This window comes from Heteronotia binoei, chromosome 6, assembly GCF_032191835.1.
Source record: "Heteronotia binoei isolate CCM8104 ecotype False Entrance Well chromosome 6, APGP_CSIRO_Hbin_v1, whole genome shotgun sequence".
NCBI lineage: Eukaryota > Metazoa > Chordata > Lepidosauria > Squamata > Gekkonidae > Heteronotia > Heteronotia binoei.
Window position 1 is genome coordinate 91,653,322 of NC_083228.1, and position 14,423 is coordinate 91,667,744.

Genomic DNA, 14,423 nt, shown 5'->3' on the forward strand with positions numbered 1-14,423 from the left:
CTGCCTCTCCCATCATGACCCTCCAAGTTGTCATTATTCAGCTTTTGGCAATGCCTGGCCTTCAATTTGCCCATTTTAATGTGATAAGGGTGAAAGTCTTTTCCATTTTGGCTCTGACCTGGTGGAATGCTTTGTCTTAGGAGACTTGTGCCCCATGGATTGTCTGTGTTCCCCAAGGCATGTAAAACAAGAGTGATTCCACCTTGATTTTTAATGCCAAGAACTGTGTATTAAGTTATAATTGGGTTTTACTGAAAGAATGGTTTTATTATTACTGTACTGTTATGTTGTTAGTAATCCTGAGCCCATTTTGAGGAAGCGGAAGGACAAAAATCTAAAAACTAGTCAGTAATTTCTCCCTTATGGCACATCTCAGGGCTTCCTATGGACCTCATTACACCTGAATTAGAAAACATTCCCCACTGGATCATATAATAAAGTTTCTGAGTGCATTTATGTTTCACTGTCACAAGTAGCTATAGGGGGTCATGCAGGATTTTGTTATGGATAGGAAATCCTTTTTAAAAGAGACCTCCTGCCCACTTTCCAGTTCCCTTCTACCTGGAGCAGGCAAGTGAAGAGGGCTCAACTGCTCAACTGAAGAGGGCCCAGATCACCCTCCCTGTCTCACCCCTCTATCACCTTATTCAGTTTCCTCCCTGTGATGTGGTCAAATATGAGACATGAAAGACCCAGACAGAATGAACAAAACTACTAGTTTATCAAACAAATAATTTAACAACAGATGAAGTAAGAAAAAAGTTATGAAAACAGGGCAGAATAACACAGGCTGCACTTAGGATTGCCAAGTCCAATTCAAGAAATATCTGGGGACTTTGGGGGTGGAGCCAGGAGACATTAGGGGTGGAGCCAAGATCAAGGCTGTGACAAGCACCATTGAACTCCAAAGGGAGTTCTGGCCATCACATTTCAAGGGACTGCACACCTTTTCAACGCCTTCCTTCCACAGGAAATAATGAAGGATAGGGGCACCTTCTTTTGGGGCTCATAAAATTGGACCCCCTGGTCCAATCCTTTTGAAACTTGGGGGGTACTTTGGGGAGAGGCACTAGATACTATACTGAAAATTTGGTGCCTCTACCCCAAAAAACAGCCACCCCAGAGCCCCAGATACCGGCAGATCAATTCTCCATGATTTTCGATGGGAATAAATCTCCATAGGAAATAATACAATTTCCAGCAGACATATACCTCCCCTCCCCCCGCTCTCTGACAACCCCGAAGCGGGGGGGAGGGCCTCCAAACCGGGGATCCCCTGCCCCCACCTGGGGGTTGGCAACCCTAGCTGCATTACAAAAACATAAGAGGGCAAAAGGCACACAGAGAAAGCCAACAAAAAACCATGACATTCCCTAACATGATTAACTTACTGGACTTCTACCACTAATTCAATACTTGAACGCTTCAAGTAGATTCACTCCCGCTTTGGAATGAGGAAATCAGCTCCCTCCAAAAGCAGCCTTACTGATGCCCTACATCAGGGAATGAACACTCTCCCTATGCAGACACATATATGCTTAGATGCTTCCCCCTCCCCTTGGCTCTGCCTCACCAGCAACAAGCTCTCGCTTTTCCTTCCATCCTTCCTGAGAGTTGGAGGGTTTCAGGGAAATGTAGGCCTGTATGAAAATTTGCAACAAGGTCTGAGAGTGAGGGAAAGGCAATCCAGAGGCTCAAAGGTCACTCCATTCCTCAGTCTCTGATCATGACACTTCACATATACAAAGTATGAAATAGAATGCTCTTTATAAATAATATAAAAGCTTAAGACTAAAAGAAGCATTCAGGTGGCACAACAGCAGGTGCTATTTATAAGGTTGGATGTTCCTCTTGTTGACAACATAGCCAACTAAGGATTACGATGTCAGCTTGTGCTACCCAGAATTGTTTTCTGCCTGAAAAGGGGGTGTGCAGCTGGACTGTGCTACCTGATCACTTCTTGAAAAAGGAAGCTCAGGTTTCATCAGCTGAGCATAGAATTTTAAAAAATCATGTTCGTTTTCCAGCTGTAAGCTTTCCTAGATCTGATCATTTTTTGATCACATTCAGATAGGATTGTTACAATATGTTTTTCAAACATTTCCTTTGCAGAATGATCTGCTTCTGTTGGATAATACTGGCAACACTACTAAAACCTGGGGATGAGGTGCAGATCTATTCTAAAACAATTTTATGTACTTTATCAGCATAATTTTTTTCAATTGGATGACAACACCTCCAATAACCTTCTAATATCTTAAAAATCATCCTATGGTTAAACAGAAGTCCTTATGAGCTATTTACATTTTTCAACTCTTAGACCATTTTATTAATTTATTAAACACTGCACTGAAATCATTTCCTGCTAACAACTTTCCTTTAGCAATTTAAATAATATCTGGCTTCCAATTCTGGGTACAACTCAAAAATGGACACAACTTAAAGCTATAAAGATAACCTGGGAATTTGTTCCTTTATGAATCTGCCCAACTGAAGACTTTCGGTAAAGGCCCTATTTTTTTGTTCCTCCACTGTTAAAGTAGTAGATCAGCCAAAGAATTTTCTTCTGTTATGATACCATGTCAGTGAAATTGCTCCCTTGTGTTTGTTTTGGCACTGACAGCTTCTAGTGCTAACCCCTAGTGCAGACATCATCACCTCCTCAGGGCACTGGCAACAAAAGGTGATGCTTTTTTCACTTCATTCCTTTGACCGTTTTAGTGTTATTTTTGAATGTTATGGTATTTGAATGTTTTCAAATATTTTATTGATTTTCAGTATTTTATTGATTTTCATTATTGCCTTTGTGGGTTTGGTATTACAAACTGCCTCAGAACCTTAATTGATTTGTAATAAGGAAATGTCAGAACAAAAGTAACAGCATAACATTATGTAGTCCCCCTCAACACACTAGATGCACTTACTTACCCTTGCTTAAAAATCGTTAAACATAAACACAGAACTGGTCATCAATAGTAATGAACATTATAGTAACTGGAAAAGTACACAGGATAAAGAGTCAACTGTACCAACAACAGCACTATCCTCGAAGGAAAAAAAATGTGACTGTACATTTTGCAACTGTTTCCAGCTGGGATTCCTATCAGGTAAGTAAAACCAGTTAGATAGTCTTAAGAATCCAAAGACTAGCATCTAGCAAGGAAAAACAAAAGGTCCAGCACTTCCTCCTCTATGATTAGTTAAAAGTCCAGGTGCAATGGTAACATTATCCTATTGTGAATGGTATAAACAATCAAAACACGAATCCCTTGACTAAATACAAGTTCATTATTCCCTAAGCAATTCTAATTCTGGTTCCAGAAGCAGGTGACTTCAGCTTCAAGGTAAATTAATTTAATTTGTCCCCCCTCCTTTCCAAGAACTAAATAATTACAAATCACTAGGGTGATACGCTCAGCCCAGTGCTTCACAACAATTCTCCCTCTCTTCTTTCACAAGAAGTAGTTTTCAAAGTTTGGCACTACGAGAAATCAGAACACCAGATAGTGCCACGTTGTCGGCAAGACCATTCACATTTATTCTTGTTTGGAAACAAAAAGTCAGGCTTTAATTACTTGAAATAATTCCTGGTTACCATCAATTTACTTTTGCTAAGAATTTAAGGTTCAGCAGGAATTACTTCTGTAGGCCATCACAATTTCTTTTAGAGGCACAATCAGTAGAGTACACAGGCAATGTAGTTTCAATCATTCTGCATTGAACACCCAAGCCACATTTCCTTGTACTTTTGATAGTGCACAGAAAACCCCAAGGAGGTGCAAAAGTTTTGTTTTCTTTTTCAGCTGTGCTCATTGGCAGATTGAAAGCTTAGCTGCATGTAGTGTAAATATTTTTCTGCAACGTTCTAAAAAACAACTATTTAACTTACCAAGCCATATTTAAAACCCTTCACAAGCAAACAATTTAAATTAAAGCTAACAACTGAGCCTATAATTAAGGGAAAAGACTGGACTGTGAATGCTGAAAAATCTGGCTTCTGGTGTGCCACTTTCAATTTGGCTTTTTAAAAGATATTTTTGGTCAATCTTCCATGTTCAACTATAAGCTCTATTAAATTTGCTTTAAATTAAGAATATGTAAATTGGAGAGTGACTTTCTATTTTCAGCTCTGAAGAGCGTACATGCCAAAAGTCAAAGAATTTTGAAAATGTGATGGTATAACCAATAAAGGTCTAGAAATAAGAAAAACCTTTGTTATTACTTTCAAGTCACTTCTTGGCTTATATATGCAAGTTTATCAGGTTTAACATCAGTGGGTAAGTATTTCAGAATAAGGTATAACTTTTCATGATCTTGTATTGGAAGCCTGTCACAGTCTCTAAAAGTATGCACAGACTAAGCATCAGACTTTGAAAAACAAGGAGACCACAAAAGAAACAAGAAACACCAAATGGCCTACAGTCATACTTACCACACAACTGAAAAAGGAATTTTAACAAAAAATTGTTGTATATTTTTTGTATATCAAAGTGACTCTCAAAAACACTACTCAAAATATAATAATAAACATCTTGACCTAAAAACCGCTATGTAGAAGGGATGAACATCTCACAAAGACCACTAAGACAACCAAACGTTCAGGAAAAAAGTCTCTTCACAGGTGTCCAAAAACACAAATTCATGATGTGTCTCATGTGATCCAGCCACATCACTCTGGCTACAGTGCCACTAGCTTGATCAGCTGTTTCTAGCTTCCTCAGGCTCCAGAACATGGACCACACATGTAGTTTCACAGTCTTTCTGAACAACCACATACAGATCAATGCTGGCTTCTTGTGAAAGCTACATTGCCAGAGTGGTGTGACCGAGCACGTGGGACATGTCATGAATTTGCATTTTTGGACACTTGTGAAGAGAATTTGAATGTTCGACTGGTTCCTATTTGAATGTCTAAGTGGTCTTTGTGAGATGTTCATCCCCTCTACATCACGGCTTGTTTTGGATAAAGATGTTTATTCTTATGTCATATTGTAGGTAGTGTGTTTATAAGAGCAACTTTGATATTATACAAAAAATACACAACAATTTTTTGCTAAAATTCCTTTTTCCAGTTGTGTAGTAATTGTGGGCCATTTGGCATTTCTTGTTGGTTTACACTTTGAGCAACTTCTACCTTTTTTCTTCCTCCAGTTCCTGCACAGTCACAGTACTCTCTTATTGGTTCCAATTTGCGCCTTCTATACACAGTACTTTTACAATATTTATCACCAACTACCACCATACAAGCCCCCTGAAGTAACTATCAATTTTATCAAAATAATAAAAACAAAGTATCAATAATCAGGAAATCCAGCAATATAATAAAAAAACTCAAATCTTTAAAATCAATTTATAAGAATGCAAACTTTAAAAACAACAACAACAAACCAGTGCTAAGTAGACAATAACTGGACTTCACCCCCCCAAATATCAACCAAAAGCATGGCGGGGGGGAAGCTTTCACTTGGCAACTACAGTTTTGGTCAACCTACACTGGCTCCCAATTTGTTTCTATAACCAATTGAAGGTCTTGGTTTGGGATAAGCATATTTTAAGGATCACCTACTTCCACATCCTTAACAGCGAGTGCCTCCCACCTTGTAAGGCAGGGGTGGCCAAACTTGCTTAACATAACAGCCACAAAGAATAAATGTCAGATGTCTGAAAGTTGGAGGGAGGGAGGGAAGGAAAGAAAGGAAGGAAACTTTAAATGCATTTTCCAAGCTGCTGGCAGGCTTGGCTAGGAGAAGTGATTTAAAGAGAGAAACGCCTTCTCCACGTCGGCCAACGGAGTGATGGGAGCTTCGAGAGCCACACAATATGTGAGAGAAAGCCACATGTGGCAACCAAGCCACAGTGTGGCCACCCCTGTTTTAAGACTACAGGTGGCAACCCAAGAGAATACATCAAAACTGTGGAACCTGCTGACCAATGATATTCAATTGTCCCCTTCTGCCAGTGGATAACAACTCTTGTTTCATGTGGTGTTTTTCCTATTCTATGTCTTAATTCAAGCTCTGTGTGTTTTATGCACATATTTTCCTCTTGGCTTTCTATTGGTTTTATAAGTTCTGTTTTTAATTGTTAACCACTTAGGTAGCCCTGATTGGGCAGAAATGTGGGACATAAATTCTGTAAATCCATCAATAAATCAGTAGCCCAGCTGGAATGATCAGAACATGGCTACCTGTGGCCAAATCATGCCTCTCAAAAAAAAGTCATCAGCCAGTGCATCACCCAGAGTTACTGCAGTTGAGATCCGAAGTTTCAAATGAAAGTGAGGGACATAAATCTGTTCTTTCAGTAGCAGCACAAACACACTGAGAACAGATTGACTCCTAAGTCAAAGAACGGAAAACTTATTAAATTAAAGCACAAAATTCTTAACAGTTCAGTCTAATGGGACTTAGATCAGACTAATACTACCTCCATATATTTGTCAACAGTGTCCACTACTGCTGACTCAGCTGAAAAGGAGAAAAGTTATTAGAACACTGTTGGCACTTCATTCCAAGTATCTGGATCACATTTCACAGCAGTTTCACACAGATATGAAACAGTATGGAGGACTAAGTGGAACTCAAGGGACTCCGTAGCATAAACACCAAGAGCTGTTTCTCATCATCATCTCTTGATAGCAACAAATCAAATAAGGCAAGAACCAGACTGTGACACCCCCCCCCCAAAAAAAAACAACCCCACTTCATCCAGCTGATTCATGAAGGTACCATGGTTGATGGCACTGAGAACTGCCAAACAGTCCAAGAAAACCAACAAGGTCACTCCCCAACATACATACCAGTGAAGACTGTCAAGACAGAGAAGCCAAATCCATTTCAATTTTAAATTCAGGCAACATGGCAGGAGCTTACCACATGGGTTACTTGTTATGGGCAGTTGAGTATCATTATAATGTTAACTGCATTTCTGGATCTGTGGATTCTGTTAACTGCATTTCTGGATCTATCTGTTAACTGCATTTCTGGATCTATACTGTTTCATATCTGTTAGGAGGAAGGTATGTGTTCCACTTCTCCATAGCTTTGTGGTACAGTCATTCACTTCCCAGGGTTTCCTCAGCTTTTCTCAAACTTGCTTTGTTGCAAAGTTTTAGGAAAGATCACAGCAAATCCTGGGTGGCTGCCATGTAGGAAGGGAAGTTTGGATTTTTCCAACCACCTCCACAGCAGCTATTTGCTCTGACTCTGTCTCTGCTGTGGCCACACACACACCTGTTTTCTTATTTTTTTTAATTGGCAACTGAATATTGTTACAACATTATAACAATTTGTATCAGTCTCTCTGAATTACCAGTTTTCATTTTTTAAAAAGCGCCTATCCCCTTTCACTGCAGAGATACAAGAGGAAGCATATGTCCTCAACAGGAAAAGTTAGAGACATACATTTTTAAAAATAAAGCTGGGAATCCACAGATCCAGAAATGCAGTTAACATTATAATGATACTCAACTGCCCATTACAAAAAAAAAAAAACCCTGCAAAAATCCCAGTGGTGTGCGCGTGGCTGCAGCCAGGGGACTGGGACAGGGAACTGAGGGGAAGGAAAAGCCCGCTGCATAGACACACATAAGTGTGGAAAACACAGTTACACAGCTCAAGATCTTGCCCAAGAAGGGGACATTTGCTATTGTCCAATTCTAGCTCTAATTATTTGGGTCCAAGGAAGACTTCCTCAGGGGTGCTCTCACAATCATCTTCAAGGCAGTTAGCAACAACCTTGGCTTTCACATAAACATTCATTAGCTACTGTACCAAAATATGCAGTCCTCTTCAGTTATACATAAAGACCTAAGATGGACAAGAATGAAGCACCAATATAGTAATCTATGCCTCTCTAAGGCAAAATCATGCACAGCCAGTCTCTTCCTTTCTTCTACCATAACTGGACCAAAGCAATCTAGGAAGAAAGCTTAATTCCATCATTTCAAAGAGCCTTAGCTTTACACAGGATTAATAATAGGACATACAACTCTGTGGGCACCCCACCACGCCTCTTGCTGGTATCCTACACTCCCACAGTTCGAGAACAAACTGGTGTATTTTGGGTTTTGCAACTTAACTTCAAAGCAATTCAGCTTCCCAACATGGAGCATTTCAGGAATGTACACCTGCTTCAAAACTATTTGCAATCTCCCTTTGGGGCACACAATGGCAGGGCCGCGGTGGGGAGAGAGGACAAGAATTAAGATGCTATCTGCATTTGATGTTGACCAACAATTTAGGGATCTTCTTGAAGTACAAAAAAAAAATCTACAGATGTGAAGATTCTGGTCATTTCTAGTCTGCTTAAAAATAGCTTTCTTAAAAGAAAGTGCTGGAGTTATAATAACCATGATCTTGCATTCTTAAGCCACTATGGTAACTAAAAGTATTTCAGAGTACTAAGGGTGCAGGAACCAGGGAATAAATTTCAGAAGACCAAAGGCAGTGATTTATTCCCAGAATAATTTTTCTTTTTTTACAAAGTGAATTCCCCTTTAAACACACACACACTATAAATGCTGTTTGGAATTCACATTAATATCACTGGGAGAATGCTTTGCTTCCTGGGAAGCAGCAATCTAGAGTTTGGGGGGGGGGGGCTGAGAGGAAGCCTAACCAAAAGCTAGATAAGATTTCTCTTCCTCCCCTTCCTTCATATGAACTTCAATTGCTAAAGAGAGAGAGCAAGTTCTCACCCTCAACTATGCTTTAGCTAGTTTCTACTCTACATCAGAAAGATTGTGGGGACTCTTCAGCAGCAGAATTTACACAGAGCAAACTACTGCTTTAAAGTTATTTGCATAGTCTGAGTAGTCAATGACTTTTTAATATTCAAATAGGTTATAAAATATGCCATTTGAATTCAAAGGGGTAACTTCATATCATGACAATAGCATTAAATGACCACTGAAAGAATTAACTGCAGAAAATTCTGAGAGAAGCTGCAATCAGGTGGCTATATTCCATCTGATTAGTGCACTTAATTAAATGCTCAAAAGCAGCTGTCATTCTACACCCATGTAAATAGATATCTAAACTCAGGTACAAATAATAAGGGAGTTACCAGAACCCTGTAAAGTATACAATTGTTTACAACAGGATTTCTGCTGTGCACTGCTATTATTGTACTATCAAAAAGCACGAAGCTTACAATTTACATCAGATTAACCAGCAAGAGCTGGTGAAAGACTCAGAAACAAGTAGCTTGTCCAGAGTAAAGAAGAATCAGGTGGCAACAGAGGTGCGAACAGGAAACACCTGGGTGCATCTAAGTAGAAGCTAAGCAGAGAAAGTAGGTTTTGGTGGAGGACTTGAAGGTAAGGTAGGTACACATCATTTCTACCATGGTTTAAAGCTGCCAGGATGGTGGTGGTATTTGCCAATCAGGAAAATGGTGTGGTGGGAAATCAGCCCCCCCTTCTCTAGTTGCACTGCCTCAATCTATATCTGGGGGATGTGATTATTTTTTACAGTCAGACACAAAGTCTCAGTCATTTCAGGATTATGACTTGGCCCTAAGTTACTGTGGTTGGAAGCGACAAGGTATAAGTCCATGTCTAAATAGACCTTTGGGGGGGGGGGGAATTAATGAATCTGTTGTCAAAATATAGATGGTTAGACGTTTAACTTCTGGGAGGGAACATGTGTTTCCAGTAATCTATGCACAACAATTCAAGAATTTCTGCACACTGCTCTTCCTGCTCACGTCTACAGTGTCTAGCTTTCAACAAAATATTCATATACATTCTTCAAAAACAAATGTGATATATACCTTTTCTACCTTCTTGTCAGAAATATCTTGTTTTTCTAGAACTGCCATACTCTCTTTCAGATTCTTCACTATGTCTGCAGGAGACTTGTGCGATTTGCCGAAGGGGAATGGCATGATGGCAAATGTGTCCTTCTTCTAAAATTCCTTCTTTACCTGCAAGTCAAAATACAACAGATGCAGTAAAACAATGCTTATAGCAGTGAACAAAAACATGAGAACACCAAAACAACTGTTTTTCAGAGCTGAATCTGAAGATTTCTGAACTACAAAAAAAGTGCCTACCAACGTATACCAAGAAACTCTATTTTTTCAACAAATAAGTATTGCTACTTCTACCTAGAATCAAACCTTTTATAAAACCTTTATTGAATAAACATTGCTATTTGGCAAGATAAATGAAGCATTATGCTTCCGAATAAGTTGATTACATAAAATTCAGCATTTTGCTTTGGGATAACAGATAGAAATAAACAAGTTACTTAATGAACAAAACTGAAAAGCGGCTGCATTTTAGAAGATCTTATGTAGAAAAAAATATTCACTTTATGTTGGTCTTAAACTTTAAGTGAACAATGCAGTTTCTGCTCAGTTGGAACTTTTAGCACATACTATAGCAGCACAGAAATTTGGATCACATTCTTTTATACAGCAGATACCCTAGCAATGTTATGCTTCAGAGTTTTCCAAAGGGAATCCAACTTTAATTATTTTGGAGAGAAAAACTCAGTATGGGTAACAAAATCCACCTGCATATTAAGTAAAGAAGATCAGAAGGTATTCCAAGCATGAGAAGTATTCTGTATCCTAGCAAACCTTTCTCAGCAATATTTACAGTTATCCTGAGTCAAGTATATAATGAAGAATGATGAATGCTTCAGCAGCCCAAATATGAAAAGTGTGTGCACTAATTAATATTTCCTTATATTACCTCATGGCTGAATTTCTAGAGCTCTCGATCATAAGAGAACACAAAACCCTGTATTTCAAAAATGCTGATGGACTACTACTTCTCCAGCAAACAAAAGATACGGTAGCTGAAGCTGACAGAGCAGAAGTCACAATGCCATTAAAACGAAGAGCAGTCCCCACCTGACACAAATGTAAACATCCCACAGTCTGGCTTTGGAAGCAGTCAGGTACTACCCAGTTTATAATACATGTAAACAAAAAAGCCTCATTTAAAACCATATAAAGGATGGAAGTGAAATCTGGCCCAATTATGGCATGTTGTGGGTTCACGATTCTAAGTACAAACATTTATCAATACAGTTCAGATCTCAACATTTCTAAAGCCACTGCTTGCAAATCAGAAGCCACAAAACAATATTTCCCTCTAACAGACTGAAAGTGACAACACTTCTATGTAAAATAAAGATATGGTTTTCTACCAAATCTTTCCAAATGTTGGTCAAAGGGCATGTTACATTTTCTAATGAATCTGAACCCAGACCAAATCCCACATCTATGAAAATAACAGCATTGTAAAAGCTTTCATAGGGGCCTGATTTAGCTTGGGCTTACAGTTTGGGAGGGAGGAGGGACTCCCCCTGCAAGGTTTTCTGAACCAAGATGGCCTGGTGGTGGCCAGGGTGGTGAGAACCAGAGAGGATTGTGAGGCACTCCAAAGGGATCCCAGCTACAAATACAAGTTGATGGGGTGTGAACTGGCAGAGACTGACCAAGAGAGAGATCTTGGGGTCGTGGTAGATAACTCACTGAAAATGTCAAGACAGTATGCAATTGCAATAAAAAAGGCCAACGTCAAGCTGGGAATTATTAGGAAGGGAATTGAAAACAAATCAGCCAGTATCATAATGCCCCTGTATAAATCGATGGTGCGGACTCATTTGGAATACTGCGTGTAATTCTGGTCACCGCAACTCATTGGAAAAAGTCCAGAAAAGGGCAACTAGAATGATTAAAGGGTTGGAACACTTTCCCTATGAAGAAAGGTTAAAACGTTTGAGGCTCTTTAGCTTGGAGAAACGTCAACTGCGGGATGACATGATAGAGGTTTACAAGATAATGCATGGGATGGAAAAAATAGAGACAGTAGTACTTTTCTCCCTTTCTCACAATACAAGAACTCGTGGGCATTTGATGAAATTGCTGAGCAGTCAGGTTAAAATGGATAAAAGGAAGTACTTCTTCACCCAAAGGGTGATTAACATGCGGAATTCACTGCCACAGGAGGTGGTGGTGGCTACAAGCATAGCCAGCTTCAAGAGGGGGTTAGATAAAAATATGGAGCAGAGGTCCATCAGTGGCTATTAGCCACAGTGTGTATGTGTGTGTGTGTGCGCGTGTATATATATATATATATAAAAATTTTGGCCACTGTGTGACAGAGTGTTGGAATGGATGGGCCACTGGCCTGATCCAACATGGCTTCTCTTATGTTCTTATGGTGAAATGGCACAAAAAATGCCAGGCTTCTCTTATGTTCTTATGGTGAAATGGCACAATACAGAAGGCTGAAGGCATAAGCCAAATTGGGCTCCCATATACCTTCAAAACACTATTCATTGGTATGGCTGTATGGCTGCAGGGAAACTGAGTTGTATTTCAATTTTCAGCATCACAACTAATTGTAAAGGTAGATGTCACTTGTTCCTTCAATTCAAGTTTACACATACAGCACATTCTCAGTGAGAAGCTAAAGATGTTCCACACCCTTTAAAACTTGCATGTCCTGCTGCAGAGGAGATCAGAGGGAACAACTTTCAGCTTTACTCTACAAAACAGTGGCTTGAAGAAGGATTACAATGATCACATTGTAAAACAAAATGCAAAAAACTCTGAAAATTGTATTTATTCAATAAATAAAAGCTAGCATTCAAAGAGCTACACAATCAAAATGCAAGAGGCTTATGCTACCTCTGCAGAGTCTTTAAAATTTTAATGGCAGACCTCTAAAGCATTGTCATGAACCAATTCTAAATTTCAAAAGCAGTCTGCCATAGTAAAAAAGGGTTTTGCTATTCAAACAAAACAAGTCTAAAAAATTCTTAGCTGCAAGGAATTATCTTTATGATTCTCTGGATTCTAGCCAGAACTCACAGTAAACGTATTTTTAGGTGTGTATCCTGAATTAATATCCTTACTAGACAGGCTTCAAAGAGTCCCTGAAGGCTATTTTATGCTTGGATGCCAAACCTTGTTCCATCTGCAGCCCTCTTCATTCACAGTACAGGTAACCTTAAACTGTTTCAGTGTTTTCTTCTGGTGGCATGATCTTTTTGGCTCTTTGAAAGACACTGATCTTGAGTGGAAGTTCCTAGCCCTGGAGGAACAAACTCCACAGAAGAGAAGCCCCCCCCCACTCCCCCCCCCCCCAACAGCAAAGGCTGCAGTACAAGAGGAAGCAAGACTCAGGATTCAAGTTCAAGTAGACATTTGCAGAGCAAAATCTACAACTATTTCATCATTATATATAAAGGTAAAAAGATAAAGGTAGTCCCCTGTGCAAACATCAAGTCATTATCGACCCATGGGGTGATGTCACATCATGACTTTTTTGGGGTGGTTTGCCACTGCCTTCCCCAGTCATCTACACTTTACACCCAGCAGGGTGAGTACTTATTTTACTGACCTCGGAAGGGTGGAAGGCTGAGTCAACCTTGAGCTGCCTACCTGAACCCAGCTTCCTCTGGAATTGAACTCAGGTTGTGAGCAGAACTCGGACTGCAGTACTGCAGCTTACCACTCTGCACCACGAAGCTCTCTATTTAGTAACAGTCAACCGTACCCAGATCTAGAAATATGCAAATCAGGGCCAGATGGAGGGGGCGGAGGTTTTTTTGCAAACCTGGGGGAATGCTCGTAAACAATCTGTAGCATGCACCCGGTAGAGAGAGTCGAGACGTTTGGAAATAGCCGGGATGGAGACAGGCTTTTCCCAAGATTCACGGAGGGCCTCCAGATGGACAGGGAGCATAGGTAGCATTGAGCTGTCAGGGAAGTCGGTTTGAACAAGGTCATGCACCACATCGGAGACCCTAGGAGAGTCAGATGGCATAGGTATGTTAAAGGCTGAGGCCATTGTAGTAATGAGGTTGAGATATGCCTTAGAACTGTCCGATGGGGAGAGCCGAGTGGGCACGTCAGATGCAGGCAAGGCGGGAGGTCCCTCGGAGTCAGAATGGTCTGATGTATCCATCTCTGAATGTGAGTCCGGTCGTTGAGGTGACATGGACTTGGGCGGTGATCGGTCCCGAGACAGCTTCGCGCGAGGAGACCCTGATGGAGGTGATTTAGACACCGTCGCGGAAGGTGGCCTGGGAAGATCTCGGGTCCGAGGATGGGTAGGAGACTCGATGACCTCACGTGACCGATGGGCACGGTAATGCTGCTCTCTGGTGGAGTCGACAGCCTCTCGGGTCCGATGAGCATCTCGGGTCCGATGAGCCAAGTACAATTGGTCTCTAGTGTAGTAGGGAGTCTGGTGTCCATAGTGGTGAGATTCCCGATCCCCAGAACGGTATCGAGAATAGGCATCCCGAATTTGAGGAGTTGAAACGTCACGGACGTACGGTTCGGGTTCGAAGTCCGAGTATTGCCTGTAATAGCTTTGTTCAGATGGAGATCGAAAGTCTCTTCGGTACGCTGTACGGGGTCTAGGAGATGGAGACCTAGACGGGGAGCGGTCG

The 14,423-nt window shown here is 40.5% G+C and overlaps 1 protein-coding gene across 2 annotated transcripts in view; it reads right to left on the reverse strand.

Moving 5' to 3' along the window:
* Positions 1 to 14,423, reverse strand: part of CAB39 (calcium binding protein 39) — a 99,273-nt gene that overhangs the window by 38,866 nt on the left and 45,984 nt on the right. For both annotated transcript variants that reach the window (XM_060242158.1, XM_060242159.1), the window contains exon 2: positions 9,775 to 9,927. In XM_060242158.1, coding sequence (XP_060098141.1) covers positions 9,775 to 9,888 — 114 coding nt within the window. In that variant the 5' untranslated portion in view covers positions 9,889 to 9,927. The remainder of the gene's footprint in view (positions 1 to 9,774; positions 9,928 to 14,423) is intronic.